At 23.6% G+C, this 16,238-nt stretch overlaps 3 protein-coding genes across 3 annotated transcripts; 1 reads left to right on the top strand and 2 right to left on the bottom strand. All coding sequences in view use genetic code 6, as the record gives it.

Annotated features, from left to right (window-relative positions):
- Nucleotides 1-632: 632 nt before the first annotated feature.
- Nucleotides 633-5,980, bottom strand: TTHERM_00161340 (ubiquitin carboxy-terminal hydrolase; the record flags this gene model as incomplete). Its single annotated transcript, XM_001009864.2, has 14 exons — nucleotides 633-1,062; nucleotides 1,112-1,172; nucleotides 1,222-1,349; nucleotides 1,417-2,171; nucleotides 2,233-2,572; nucleotides 2,628-2,711; nucleotides 3,194-3,743; nucleotides 3,810-4,161; nucleotides 4,209-4,421; nucleotides 4,519-4,652; nucleotides 4,717-5,083; nucleotides 5,143-5,241; nucleotides 5,344-5,701; nucleotides 5,772-5,980. The coding sequence occupies 14 exons, from the start codon at nucleotides 5,978-5,980 to the stop codon at nucleotides 633-635; spliced, it is 4,080 nt and encodes a 1,359-aa protein (XP_001009864.2).
- A 1,213-nt stretch (nucleotides 5,981-7,193) lies between these two features.
- TTHERM_00161370 (transmembrane protein, putative) lies at nucleotides 7,194-8,949 on the bottom strand (the record flags this gene model as incomplete). The annotated part of the gene is made up of 2 exons (XM_001009865.2): nucleotides 7,194-8,737; nucleotides 8,790-8,949. The coding sequence occupies 2 exons, from the start codon at nucleotides 8,947-8,949 to the stop codon at nucleotides 7,194-7,196; spliced, it is 1,704 nt and encodes a 567-aa protein (XP_001009865.2).
- A 1,307-nt stretch (nucleotides 8,950-10,256) lies between these two features.
- TTHERM_00161390 (kinase domain protein, putative) lies at nucleotides 10,257-14,475 on the top strand (the record flags this gene model as incomplete). The annotated part of the gene is made up of 2 exons (XM_001009867.1): nucleotides 10,257-12,451; nucleotides 12,648-14,475. 2 exons carry the CDS (start codon nucleotides 10,257-10,259, stop codon nucleotides 14,473-14,475), a joined length of 4,023 nt encoding a protein of 1,340 aa, XP_001009867.1.
- Nucleotides 14,476-16,238: the final 1,763 nt, after the last annotated feature.

The following is a 16,238-nucleotide window of genomic DNA, read 5'->3' as shown; positions in this document are numbered from 1 at the left end:
TAATAGAATAAAAGTTGAATGAAGTAAATTTAAACATTTTTGTTTTAAAATATAAATAATATCTATATATTCACTTTCATTACTAAATAAAATATTAATCAAGTAAATTTAAACTTTTTTCGAATAATATTTTAATTTCATAGATATTATCACTATTAAAACTTAATCAAGCAACTATTTTTATTTGAATTATAGTTTAATTAATCAAATATAAACTTTCTATTTTAAAAAATAAATAACACCTAAGTTATCATATACAATATTTGTATGTTTCTATTCAGAGTTTTTCTTTTTAATAAATAAACATAAATTGTAGATAGCATAATATGCTTTAAATAATTATCCTGAAAAATATTAATAATTTTGATTTTGTTGAATTATCAATAATTTTAAATTTAGATTTCATTTTTAGAAGTAATCCTTTAAAAAAGAAATTCCTTCTTAATTTTGTTTTAAAATTTACATGTGAAATAAAAAATTAAATAATCAATTAAATCTTTAATAATTTTAAATTAAAATTTTTTTTTTTCATACTTTAAGATAATAAGCAAAAATAAATTAAAATTTTTTTAATTTTTATGGAATATATTCTTTGTATTGTATAGATTGATTCATAATAATTTATCTATTAATCATTCTTATTTATTACTTTTTTAGTATTCTTACAATGATTACAAAAGTATTTATTACATTATGTCATCGTCGTAATCGTAATCTTCTTCTTTGAAATAGCTTTTTGATGCGTCTTCAAAGCGAACTGTTTTTATTATTGGGTTATCAGAAGGTTAAGATGCTTCTTATATAGATTTTCCTTCATTTTAGTTTGATTCTTTATGTAATTCTGCATCTTCATTTTAATTTTTTTCTTTTTCACATGAAAAAGTTTATATTTCTTTTTCAGTGTTTTACTCATTTTGAGCATTTTATGAATTAGATTCAGTTTTTAATTCTTATTCTTGCTCATTTTCTAGTTTTTATTCTTCTTATTTTTCAGTGTTATTGTCTTGATCATTTTCTTTATTTTCTTCTGCTTAATTTGGCTCATCTGTCTCTTAAACTTTTCTTTATTTAAAATTTTTAAAATTGCTTAGTTTTATTTTTCAAATGTTACTTTTTCAAATTAATTTTGAGAGCTGTCTCTGTGGGTTTATACAATAGCTTTCCTTTATTATCTATAATGATAACTTATATATTAATTTTGATTGATATTATATAAATTACCAGCAGAAGCATTTGGATCTACATACCTTTGTTTTGAGTCTACTCCAATCATTGAATCAGATACTTACCCCTTTAAGTAACTCTGTATTTCTGACTTATTTTTACTAAAAAGACTTTTATCCCTTACTCTTTTGTAAATTAAAAAAATTACAATATTAATTTACATTTAAAAATTTAGATTATTTATTTTGTTACATAAAAGTTTCACCATCTCTCGATAAGAACCAAGGGACTAATGAAATAGAGAACTAATCAGCTTAAGATTTCCAATTATTTAGTTCGTACGAGATACTTTCAAGTGATAAATTTTTTATAGATTGAATATAATATACTTCAACATCCGAAGGATCAATGTTAAAATAAACACCAACCATGTGCATAAAATCTTAGGAATCATAGTATTACTTCATAACTAACTCAACAGTGTTCATAAGTTCCATAGATTTCCAATCCCAGAATTTAAAGTAAATTAATATGTCATCATGCTTCAATTCTTCTTCCTTTTCTAAAATTGTAATTCCAATAACTTTACTATCATAAGGTTAGTAAAAGCTGAAAGGTTTATCGTTTTACAAAACAGTTTTATAATCACCAAATTTTTCCTATAAACGAAGGCATTTAGGAGATTTAACATCTATGTTTCTCAACTCTTTTAATTTTTACATAATTATTTATTTAAGCTCCAACACTGTTAGTGAAGTTTTTGTGGGCATAAGAGTAAGATGCTCAGTTTCGTAATTTGCTACCAAACTATTTTTTGTTTCAAACTTCCTACAAATTCTATACTCAATTAAATATTCATCTATCGACTAAGGAATACCTTCTGCTATAAAAAGACTTCCTCTATGTTTAATATTTAATGTATTTAACACGATTGATAAATCTTTAAGTTCTGGTATGTTTCTAAGTTGATTTCTTTTGATGATAAACTTATTCACATCCATACCTATCTATTTTTTATTTTAAAAATAAGTTAATCAATCGATTTAATAGAGCAAATTCTCTAATTACTTTCTTGGCTATAAGGTTTTTTGCATCTCTTAGTGTGCACCTATTATCTATCGTAATTGAAAGATTTTAGTCTGAGTAAGTTTTCTTCGTAACTTCTTTGGGATCATTAAATGTAATGATGCAAGAATAGGATTCCTTTTCAATTTATTTTTCCCATGCAAATTTAATATTTATATCAGTTTTCAACTGCTGTGGTTCGCGACTATCTGAGAGTCTTTCTACATAAATATCAGAATTATTATTTACATCAAGTTGTTAAAGAGTATAACTTAAAGTGCTCTAAACATCATTAAGTAGCATAACCTTAAAATTACTGGATCTGTTGCTCTTTTTTAGCACTCTAAATATTTGCCAATAAAAAATTTAAATCAAAATTAGTTTTAAACTTATTTTACATTATCTCTTCTTAGGAAATGCTTAGCTTTTCGACTAAAATATCAACAAATTGCTATAAAGTGTCAGTATTTCTAATTAACAATCTTTTAATTATACATTTTTTGTTATTTAATAAAAAGAAAAATTATTAAAAATGATCAATCAACAAATTTACCAAAATATTTTTTAATTAAAGAAAAAAATAAAATTTTTCAAAACAAAAAAAAATAAATTTTATTATAAAAATAAGAATTCTGCTTTTTTAAATCTTATTAAGTCGCTAATTAAACAATTTTTTAAAAAATATTGAATTAAAAATCTTTAAATTTTTAAAAATCTAAATGAAAGAAAATAATCTCAGGAATTTAATGGTGGAATATCTCAGAATTTAATGGTGGAATAATAAAATGATTTCTTTAAAAATAGAAAAATATGATTAAAAGAAAGTTTATAGCCACTTTCTATTATTAAAATAAATAAATTAATTAAGAAATTGCATGTTTTTTTATCTGATAACAAACGATTTTATCTTAACAACAACTCTATAAAATTAAACTACTAAAGATAAATGAAATAAATTGGTTACTTTAAATTTGGACTAAGTTTAGCTCCAAAATTCTCTAGCATGCCTATTGATGGTTCCCATAAATAAACGTTTATATTTATTTTAGAAGGATCATATTCTTCAAATTTCTCTCCTTCCTTTTTGAATTCTATGGTTATATCTTTCCAATCTTTTAAATTCAAATCAACCAAAGGAATGTCAAGCTAGTCAGAAAAAGTCTCTTACATAATTTTTTCATAGCAAGAATATGCTCTTAGTCTCCAATTAGATAAATCCTCTTTAATTTCAAATTACTCCATAACTTTTAGTTTAACATCATTGAGCGTGTTAGTATATTTATCGAATGTTAGCTATATTGATTATTCTTCATTTTTATATATTTTTAAATTAATTTATCTTTCTCTCTGCATTTACAAAATTTTTTGCTGTTCTATTCTTTTCTTTTCTTATTCCGTCTCTTCTTCTAATTATTTTTATATTTACTAAGGTACTTCAGGTACACTTACTTCTTTTAAATCGTCTAGTCCTACCTATCTATACATAAGCATATATGCTGAAGTATTTTAATTGCCTTTTAATGTTTATAATATTTAAAAATTTTATCAAATAATTTCTCAGCCAGAAATATCAAGTTTACTCTTTGGATTTTCTTAACCCTAGACATGATCTAAGGCAGATGGTCTAATTTTACATACAGAACTATCATTGAAATTATACCAAATTCCATTTTCAAATGACTTAATATATGAAAAATAGTGTCCACCTAGAGCACCACCAGAATGAACATTAACTGCATATAACTCATAAACATAAGGTCCCTCAACTAGATATTTAGAAATAAGCTCTTAATTTTATTTATTTATGTCTATATTTTCATTAATAATTTATTTTGTTCTTTCAGATTCTTTTTTCTAATTAACTTCTGCAAATTTATTCAACATTTATTCTTCTTGCTTTACTTTTGGAACTGAAGTTGACCAAAAATCGTCCTTAATAAAAAAAAATCTTAGAATCAATAGTAAATATTTTATTTTACTTCTCCTTCTTCTTCATTTTCATCAAATCCTTAAAGTCCATCGGTTTTCAGATCATAAACTTCATCTGCAGATGTTTTTGTGCCATGCCCTATTTTGATATTTTTTTTAGCAAACCCTTCTTACTTCTACTATTAAATTAACTTTTAGTGCTTTTCTTCTTATTTTATGCACGGGATATCTCCAAAAAGAGCTAAGTTGTCTAACTAAACATACTATTTTTGTGTAAAATTTTAAATTAGTGCTTGCCCATAATTTATTTAAAACTCTTTTAAAAGTTTATTTTAATAATTTTTTGTCAATTTTGTATACTTCGTCAGCTCGTGTAATTAAAGCTGGATGATTTGCTTGCATTTTAGGTTATTCTGACTGTTACTAATAACTTTCCTTTTTGCTACATCTTTTATTTATTTCTTCTTCCAAAAAGTTGATTGTTTCTTTCTATGCTAATGAATTACCATAACAAAAAAGTTTTATTTTTAATATTTAATTAAATAAAAAAATAGATACATTCTTTATCTTTATCTCCAAGCTCGCTTCCATACTTTTTATTTGAAACAAAATCATCTTCAAATAATGGTTTACAATCTTATCCTTAACCCTCATCAAAAGATGCCTTTCTGGTACTTAAAATTTTTCTGTTCTTTTAACTTTAATATCCTTCAGCTTCTTAAGTTTCTTATAACTTTGGAGGGTCTTCAACTATGATGTCCTCGTATTTTTTAAAGAATTCATTCATATTTAAGATATGAGGAAAGTAAACTCTATCACATATTTTCTTCCTTTAAAAGGTAGTATAATCTAGATCAAACCTATTCAGTTACAGCATTAGAATTGGAGGAAGAGCTTTGAATCTTACACCTTTAATAGCGTCAACCTGTTAAAATTTATTCAAAAAAAATATATCTCCCTCTATTTATAAATCTTTTATTTTACTTTTTGGTTACACTTTTCACAGAAATACTAATTGTCTTGCTGCAATTCTACGCTTTTCACAAAATGTTTCATACACTTTTCTATGGAGTTGTTTAGAATCTTTTATAAAATATTATATTTTTATTCAAATTAAATTTATTTTCTAAGTTTGTTAGAAAAAATTAACAAAAATTTCATCGCTTTAAAAGAAATTGAGATTACATCATCAAAATCGCTTCTTATAATCAGCTGTAAATCTAAAAAGTTGTCATTCCTAATTGAATCAGTCTTACACTATTTGCAAAATACGAAATTTTCTGTTTGCCCTTCATATAAATCTCTAATCCACTAAGATTCCTTGTTGTTATCAAATGACTATTCTATCGCATCAAATAAAACTCTGCAGAATTCTTGAACATCCTACTGCTAAAACATTTAGCTGTTAGTCCAACCAAATGTATTTATTAGTGGTTTTGTATCAATAAAAGATCTATTGGTGCATAATTAAAGACGAGAAAATAATATTTATAGCTATAAAGGAAGACAATCTTCCTCTTTGTTATGCTTTTTAGGATTATACCTAATAATTAATAAAATACCAAATTAATTCAACAAATATTTTCATTTTCTATTGATATTTAATTCATTACTTCCACTCATAAAGTTTTTATCTAAATTGATGAGTCATAAAAAGAGATTGCAAAAGACTGTTCATGTAACATGTCGCTCCTTAGTTAGATAGACCTAAATATTTTTTTGAGCTTAACCTTTGATATTCATGATCTTCCTTTTATTCTTTTTCGTTTTGCTATTGTGACTATTCTTCACTTTATAACTTACTTTCCTCTGTATTGCTCATTCCTTATTGATACTTACTTGCTTATCCGAAATTTAAAATTCTATCGATTCTACAAGATTTTTTGATGAAAATTAGTTATTTGTATTTATATTTATTTATTAGATCGATCGATTATATATTTGTGAAAAACGAATGTTGCCTTATTAGATAGATAAATTAATTAAGAATTTTTATTATAGATACTATTCAATTCCTATAAAAAATTGATTATTCTATTAAAGTTAAAAAGATATTCTTACAAGATCACTAAATATATTTTTATGTAGGCTGTCCTTTTCTGATCTCTTTTTTTGATGTCTATAAAATTGTTTCTTGAACATTACCAGTTAAAATTGATTTAAGCCTCACTTTGTTATTTATATTAGTTTTCAAAAAATCAGTAAAAATAAAAAACGACAACTGCAGGATTCGAACCTGCGCGGGTAAACCCAAAAGATTTCTAGTCTTCCTCCTTAACCACTCGGACAAATTGTCTTGATGAAATTTATTGTTTTAAAAACTAATCTATTTTGTTTTTTCATAAAAAATTAGCTTAGTCTTTCTCAAACAAAATTCTATCAAATAAGTAAATCAAATTAATGACTATGTTAAAAAGCACAAATATTAAATAATTTTACTTTATCATAAATTTTATTTTAGTTCTTATCACAAAATTTTCAATTAAAATTATACAATACATTTTAAATAATTATAAAGCTTTGAATAATTTTATTATGATTTAAATTCAATATTGAAAACTCTTTTGAAATTTTTAGTGGAAAAATATTTTATTATTGCTTTTTAATTTTGTTAAATTAATTCACTTTATGCTTTTAAAAAGAAATTCTATTAAAAAAATAAAAAAATCGACAACTGCAGGATTCGAACCTGCGCGGGTAAACCCAAAAGATTTCTAGTCTTCCTCCTTAACCACTCGGACAAATTGTCTTATTGATGTTTAAGCAGAAGATTAGAGTAGAATATTTTAAAAATATTTATTGAATTCAATTTATATTAATAACATAATATTACAAGATAATTTCATTAAAAATGAATAAAAGAAATATATAATTTTTAAACTATCTCATATTATTTGTAAGTGAAAATTTCTGTCTGTTTATAAATAAATAATGACACTACAATTAAATTTATTTTATTTGAAATTTAAAACAAAGTTTGATATGAACACTTTCTTTAAATAACAAAAAGTGTTAAATTATTTTTTTAAAGGCTATCAATCTTCGTTTCTCCTCATGTACTCTTCAGGATCGAATTCGTTTTGAAAAGAATCTTAGTTTTATTCTTAATTTTAATTTTAGTTTTATTAAGGATGATTATTTAGATCTATTTCAACATTTTCTGGATTTTCATTATCTTTTAACAAACTATCTTCATCTTCTTCAGGCATCTCAAATTTATATTAGTCGAGATACTCATTAACAATTCTTTCATAAGTTTGGTTGTTATTAAAGATTCCATACACAGTGTTCTTTTCAGATTAAGAATAGGAGTTATAATTTTAATACTATAATTCTTATTCAGAAGAACCACCAATATAGTTTTAGTGGAAGCAGCACTTTAATTAACGGAGGAAAGTAGCTATTTCAGGCATCTAAGAGGTGATTTCGATACCAAGAAATATTACTATTATAATTAAAATAAAAAGAATTGCTACTTTAAATAACCATCCTGCTATGATCATTTAACTCGCTGACGATAAAGCAAACATAAGCAAGAAGCAATTTACTATTATTTTTGATAAATTTACCAATATTAAATATATTTGAAGTCTTTTTTTCTTCAGTTTAATTTTTAGCATTACCAGTAATGCAAACATTATTTAAATTATTGCAACCGAGATGATTTAAGCACCATATGTTCCTATAAAGATAACAGTAAATAGCACTACTAAGTATTTGTTAATAATTTAAATTAGATAGAAATTTCTGTTTATTTTGTCATTTTTCTTTAATTTATTAAAGAGTACTTAATTTTCTTTATCCTCGAATTTAGCCTTACTCATATTTATCAAGTAAAATGCGAAAGCAAATCCAAGCCATAAAAACAAAAACGTAATTACAGCAAGGATAAATCCAGTACTGGCTAATGGTGTAGTGAAAACTATATTAGTACATTAAATTGCTGCCAATAAAAATAAATCTCCTGCAAAAAATTAGTAGACTCTGAGTATGAATGTCTTTCTAGCAGAATAAGTCTTATATAAAAAGCTATATTTTTGCTGAGGAAAATTATAATAAAGCAATAATACCAAACCAAATACTGCATTAATTGAAAATAAAACGATAAAGTGAATAGTTCCATTATAAATAAAATTTGATGGTAATTCGTAATAAGTGTAAATTGGTTCATTAATTTGTTATTAATCGATTATGACATATTATTATTACTATGTTTAAGTGATGTTATAATTAGTCAAAAATGCTGATCTCATTATATTGTTTAAGTTAACAAATGAATAGTATCGCAGTTAATATAAAGTATTGTGCATTGTGTCAGGTAGAGGATAACTTATGTAATATGAATAACCCAGAGTTTAAATAAAATCTATGCTATTCATGCCAAGAAATTGATTTCCAAAAGCGCTAGTTAATATTGAAGCAGGAAATATTGCCCACAAAAATATTGTATTAAATACATCTAAAGCTTGATTTGTTTTATCTTAAGGATCACATTATGGCTGATAAGATTCTGAATAATCTCCTAAGCAGTAGCATGTATTTTTGTAGCCAGGAATTCCATTATAACCTCTGCTCACATCTAATTATAAGTTGAAATAATTTAATATGTAAATTTGTTGAAATTTTTATACCTGAGCATTCAATACAAATAAATGGAGAAGAAGAAACGCAGGAATTACAAGAAAAATGACAATTTTATGTATCTAAACTGTTGTTGATAGACTAATTGTCTAAGCATAAATGTTACTTTACAATAAAGTAAGCAATAATAAATTACAGGTAAAATCTCATAATTTATAAAATTCTTTGATTGAAAATTAACCTAATTTTTATAAGTTTACAACTATTTTTTAATTTTGAGAATAAAAGTATTTAAATTAATAAATGTCTTAAATAAAATATATTTTTTTACCTATCTTATTTGCAGCTCAAATTTCATAAATTAATTTATATATTATAGTTAGTGTTATTTAAATTTAAAGAAATACTTTATTTAAAATTTTGCTGATTTTCATGAAAAGTCAAGAAATACTAAGCAAATTATCTAAAATTTGTATTTTATTATATTTTTTTTAAATGAAGTAGAATCTATATGTATTCGGCACTATTCGTTAAAGAATAAATTGCCATACAATTACACAAACATATTTTTAGCAACATTACTTGTTTATATATAATTTTAGAAAACTCTCAACTTATAATGATAAAAAAATTAAATATTTCAAGCATTAATATTTCTAATTTTAATTGGCTAGATTTATTTTAGTTATTTTTTTTTAGATAAAATAAATTGATTGGACTAAAATTATTAAAAAATTATAATAAATTAATTAAAATTTTTTATTAAATAAATAATTTTGGATGATATTAATATTTTTAAACTCTTTTTCAATTTATTTTATAAATTTCATTTTTTTTGTTATTTTATGATTCAATTTTTATGCTCAGATATATCAACCTAATTTACAATTTGTTTGGTTTTAATATTTAAAGTTAGAAAACACATTTTTTTTATTTTATAATTTATTAATAATAAGATAATTATTTTAATAATATGATCAAATAAATATTCTATTACTTTCAGATTTATTATTTGATAATAATTACATTACTTTGACAGAAAATAGTAAAATATAGTTTATATATAAAAATATAAAAATAATGATGAAGGTTAGATGTTTATTACAGTTACCACTATATATATTGAGATTACAATTTTTAATTTATAAAGAAATGTATTGATTTATTTATCATTTATTTTGATGCTAATAATTATACTTTAGGAAAATAAAATTTATGGCTAATTTAATCTTTTAAAATTATTTGTAAAATAAATTGAGATAATAAAAATAAATTGATAGAATAATAGATCTAACTTTTCACTAAACAGATAGATCTCTTCCAATTAAATTTTAATTAGTTATAAAAACAAACTTAAAAAAAGAATAGAAATTTTACATATTTGTAACTAATAGAAAAGAATAGGACAATTTAATTATTAGCAGGCAGTCTCCTAATACTAGCAAATACTAATCACATAAAAAAAGAATATACTAAAATCGATCACACAATTTAAAATTATAGTTTAAAAAATTAATATGGGAGCAAATCAATCAGTCGATTTATTGGTCGGCGAAAAATTTGAAGAAACATCTTTTAATTTAAGGAATGATACTCATTTAGTTAGAGAAATGAACACTGATTTATACGGAGAATCGCAGTTAATGTAATACAAGGAATCTCTACATCATCCTTATTTAGTCTTGAAATCGCGCTTGCTTGCTAGTAAATCTGAATATGAAGAATTCATCAAAGAACCTTAAAAGCGCAAAAATATGAGATCTCCTTATTTAATTCCTCTTTTAAATATTTATCAGATAAAATAATAAGACTATTGCAGTAAATACTTCAAGGTATATATGCTCTATGCATATTGCGAAAAAACACTTTTTGATGCCATGATTGAAATGAATGAGTTGTAGTAGACTTTCAAGGAATAAGAAATTATTCAAATGATTGAAAATGTCCTTCAGGGATTAATTTTTTTGAAATAAAATGGAATTTCTCATGACACAATTAAAGCTAGTACTATTGCTATAGCTAATAACTCAGATAGTTAAAATGTTAGTGGTATTGCAGATTATCTTTGTAATAGCTATAAAAAAGTAAATACAAGTAATTCTGCTAACAAGTAAGCTAACATAAATCAAGATCTTGAGAACACTAACTTTTTAAGTTTAGCAAATGTGAAATATTAAATAGCTGATTCAAAATTCATGCACAATGGAAAAGATGCATATACTTCAGCTATTTTAGGGGAGAATTAAGATTTCTATTTATCACCTTAGCTTTTTACCAGATTGAAGCACAGATATGTTTAAGGATTCAATGCAAATAAGCCAGAAGAACAGCGTTCAAACGAAGTTTCATAGGTTTTCAGCTTAGGTCTTGTTGCAATAGAGATGGCAACTCTAAAAAGCGTTAGAAAAATTTATGATTTCGATTATTATAGTTTGAATAAGGGAAAGCTGCTTGATAAATTAGGCCTTATTTCCAACCTTTATTCTCCTTAGCTTGCTTACATTATCGCTAAAATGATAACATTCAGTGAAAAAGATCGCTTTACTTTCAATTAGACTCTTGATTACATACATAACTATTAACAAAATCCTCAATAATTTCATGATATTGACTTTATACCTTCAATGATTTTAGAAAATTATAATGCTGGTCATACAGAAGCAGATTTTCATGGAAATGCATCTCAAAATTCTTAAGTGTAAATAAAAACTTTAGAAGATGAAGATGATTTAATAAAAAGAGCTCGCTAAAATGCCTTAATTAATAAATAAGGTGATAAAAATTTTGATTAGCAGGAAGATGCAGCTAACAACATAAATATTATAAGAAATAGTAATTTGTCAGATGAACAAATTAAAAGCAGAAGTAAATCTCCAAGTATTACCCCATCAGCAAAAGAAAATTATTAAAAAGATTTTGCAACTCCAAACAAAAATATTAACAATGTTTTTACCCCAGGCTAAACCAATTCAAGCTAACACTAAAGAGGTTTAAGCACAGCATTGCATAACTAAAACTCATATACAAATTAAAAGAATACTTTTCTTTCCCCATCAGAAAATTTGTAGAGAAGCATTAAAAATAGCAATCCATAATATTCTATTTCAGAATATAATAATATTAATACTCCTTAATAATATTAGCCAGAAAGTGACTCTTAGCTTCGCTTTCATAGAGATGAAGTACTCAATTCTGCTTACCAAAGCTAAAATCTTATCAGCAGCTCAAAGAATATAGGAAGACACTCTTAGAAACCATCTAACCCTCAATCTAAAATAGCCTCTTAAGATTTAAGTAGCTATGATCAACCTGATTTTAAGTTAGATAAAGAATACGAAAAAAGCGTTGACTTTTAAAACACAGTTTACTACAATAAGATGAGACCTACTGAGCCACTAGATTAAAAAAAATACAGCCATTAATACTCTTAATCCTTGATTGCAAGCTCATTAAATAACACAATTAAAGCATAAAGTAACCCTTATACTTCTCAAAATTAAAAAGTAGAGTATTAGATTAACCAAAATAAGATTGATCAAAACTTAATTAATTAATAAGAGCGTATTAAATAGAGTAGTTAATCGCACAATCTCTACAGCAAGAATTTAAGTGAAATATTAAACGAAAGTAACAACATACAATTCAATAACAAATTCCCTAATAACTCCAAATCTTAATTTATCTCTCCACAAATACATAATGATAATTCAAAGTAATTTTTTATTTTAAATTTCAAATTTATATAACAATTTTTATTTACTTTTAATTTTGATAAAGAAATAAATATTTTTTAATTTTTAAGATATAAAATTTTAATTTTGAATAAAATTATCAAAATAATTTTAATCAACTTTTTTTTGATTATATGATGAATTTATATTTTAATTTTTTTATTTTAAAACTATTAGCATAAAAATAAATCCACCATAAGTTAATTTATCACCTAAGCAGAATAATTAAGAATAGAAATACCAAATGCGTTTGCCTTCTCAAAAAAGTCTTAGAAGTGAAAGTTTGATTGGAAGTCATTTAGATATAGATTAATAAAATTAAAAATATTCATTAAAATTCTCTCCTAAAAATATATCTCATGCACAATAATCTCCAAACTTCTTTAAGAGTCAAAATTAAACATCTGAATTAAAAAGATCTGCCCCTTCTAAATCAGTTCATGTATCAAACCCTTCTGAATTATTTAATTAGAATGGTTAAATTTTAAACTCTGACTAATTTAACAGAAATAGATAGCATATTAACAAATTTATTTAACAACCTTTAAACTAAAATATGCTTCAAGTTCCTTAGAAGCAGCAATACTACTTCAAAAATTAAAATTCTCATAATTCATCTGCCCAGCAAAATGAAGATTCTGTTCAAATATCTGTGGCAAATGAAACAGATATGAATAAATAAGAATATCCTTAATAAATGATATATAATTTTGATGCAAAGTTGATTTAAGATACAAAAGATAGATAGTTGTTTGTCCCTCAACAATCGCAATATTTACAAATGAGTAATGGATAAATTTAGGGTATTCAAAGTAATGGTAATAAGATGAATATGCAAAATTTTGAGAGGAGAAGTAATATGTCAGAATAAAACAATAGTTAGGTAAATTTGAGTTAAAATTTGCAAAATGTGGTTGAGTCAAGCTAGCCAAATCACATCCAAAGCACTAGTTACAACTAATTGTAAAAAAAAGAAAACCAAAATATTTATTAAAGCAAATCGAATACCCCTATTTAGCAATCATAGAATCAATTAAATGTTTTAAAATATTCTTAAAGACTTTAAAATTAAGATATTCCTATCTAATAATTAAAGAGCTAGAATTTAAATAATAATTATCTATTTTAGTCTTCAAATTCAATCGCCATAGCTCATAACTTGATAAACGGAAGTGGCCAAATAGACTAAAGCAACAGCATAAAGGAGTAGCCATTTATTTAACCACCAGTTTAGAACGTGTATTAATTTTATTAGGATAAATCAAACAATGTGAGCTAGACCGATAGAGTTAACATTAAAAGTATTATAAAAGAAAAAAATACTGAAAACATGCTTGATAACTCGCTGATAGATTAAAATTTGCTAATAAATGGTCCACCAACTCCTCGCAAATCAATTAGAGGTAGCAAAAACATGTACCGTTTATATGAAAAATCACCAAATAAAGATGATCTGCACTATAAATTAGAGAAAGTTTCAATACCCGAAGAAGAATATAGCAAAGATGTTTAATAAACAATTAAAGAGTTAGAATAAAAAATTAAAGACTTTGATAATAAAATGTAAAAGTAAAAAATGGGAACTAGTTAGTAAGAAATGTATAAAAATAGTCAAGAAGAACAACAATCTGCTTTCTAAAAGTTTTTAAGTTCTTTCAGCTGTAAGACAAATTAAAATGTCATTTAAGATTAATAAAAATAAAATACTGATAATATGCCTACTTAGAAAACACCACTCAAGTATCTCTTTACTGAAGATAGAATTTCTCCTGAAAGATTCCCTATATCAGAAGATGAATACTATAATCATTTTGAAAACCGTAATTCTAATTCTCAATAGAGATTATCACCAAATCCATACAGCAACAGCAGGCAAAATAGCTTCTATAATACCTCAATGAACCAAAGATAAAATATTAGTAATAGCAAATCTCCTGTATAAAATTCAAGGGACATGAAAGCCTTCTTCCAAAAAACAGCTCCATTTGCAGAAAATTATAATTGATTAAAAAATTTTCCATTAATAAGAAAAACATAAAACATGTATAAAGAATTAAAATAAATCATAGAATATTTAGATGTAAATTAAAATCAAAATAACAAATAAAAAAACTAACTAACTACTAAATTAGTGTATAAACAATGAATATTTAGAAAAAACAAACTCAAAAATTATTAAATATTTTAAATTTGTATAAATATAAAAACAATACTTAATCTTAGCTAAGCTTGCAAGTCCTAAATTTTATTTATACTAAAATATAGTTAATTTATATTGTAAATAATATCTTAGTATTTTACTTAATTTTTCAAATTTCATTTAAATTTCATCAATCTTTCATTGATTCTTTCATTTATTTTTTACGTTTTTTCATTCATTGATTCAAAGACTAATGCACAGTGAATCCTTATTGTGCATTTTTTTTATTTTAGGAAAAAAAATTAAATAAACATCTTTAATTGAGATATAAATAATTTTATTTCTTTAAATTATAGGTTTCAATTTAAAATTTAATTTAATTTTTCCTTTAAATGTATTAAAAATAATAACATTTTATAAAATATTTAAAATTGATTAATCTTTGAACAAAAGTATTTTTATTTTATTTTGATAATTTATTTTTAATATTTATAATAAGCAGGTTAAAAGTTTTTATATCACCAATAACTGCCTTAAATCTTAATGTTTCTATTTTAGTCTTTTTCTTATTTAGTAAGTAAGATGAATCTGCATTTCATATTTTAGGTAGACTTAAGCAATATTTTTTTGTATCTGTACCATCATCTGTAACTTCTTCAAGATATATTAATGCATCTCTAGTTATTTAATCAATAATTACAATATTTATAACAAAATAAATAAAATTCTTATTAAAATAAATAGTTTTAAATGCTAAAAATAAAATTTTTATCTATATCAAAAGTATGATAGCTTTTTCTTCATTATAATGGAGATTATGAATAACTATTTCTCTTAAGAATATAACATGATTTTATCAAAAAAACTCAAAACCAATTAAAAATAATTGAATGTTGAAAAATCCAAAAGTAATTTGTTTTAAATTTACTAAATTCTAATATAAACTGTTGTATTATTTAAATTTAAATCTGCAAACAACAAACAAATTAATTATGTTTCTTAATAATAATATAAATAAATTGCAGCAATAAATTTTTTTTCAATCAAAATAGAAATTTTGGATAATTTGAAATTAAAAAAATTTGTTCAAACAATTAATTATTTTTGATACTTTTTTAAGGTTTTAGATACTTTAGATTGACTAATTGATTAACAGCTATAAATAAATTAATAAGATAATCATAGTATCACTCACTAAATAGAATTTGATAAAAATTAATACATTAATGCAGGTTTTGGATTAGGCCATAACAAATGTTAAGTATAGAAATACTCCATTTTTTAAATTTGTAGACGACTAAGTTCATGCTCATAAAGAAGAAAACAATTTTACTTAAAAAAAGCGCAAGAAATCTATTTTTTCAAGATTAACTTAACTAGTTATTTCTATGATCCTACAATTGATATTAACTATTTTAGTAGTCTTTCCCTATATAATATTTTCAGCATTTTTGTAGATATTAGCTTACTTTTGCAAATTTTGGAAATAGGAATCTAGTTTCTCAAAGCATTTTATTAATCCACTTTTGAAGATTATATTTATAACATCCTCTCTTTTTCTTTTCTTTAGATGCGCATATGATTTTAAGCATTTCAATGAAGTCTAACATTTATGGTTCTTAAATGCA

The sequence above is a fragment of the Tetrahymena thermophila genome (genome assembly GCF_000189635.1).
Source record: "Tetrahymena thermophila SB210 genomic scaffold scf_8254776, whole genome shotgun sequence".
NCBI classification, from domain to species: domain Eukaryota; phylum Ciliophora; class Oligohymenophorea; order Hymenostomatida; family Tetrahymenidae; genus Tetrahymena; species Tetrahymena thermophila.
The sequence above is the reverse complement of the archived record's forward strand: the minus strand, read 5'-3'. Positions and strand labels throughout refer to the sequence as shown.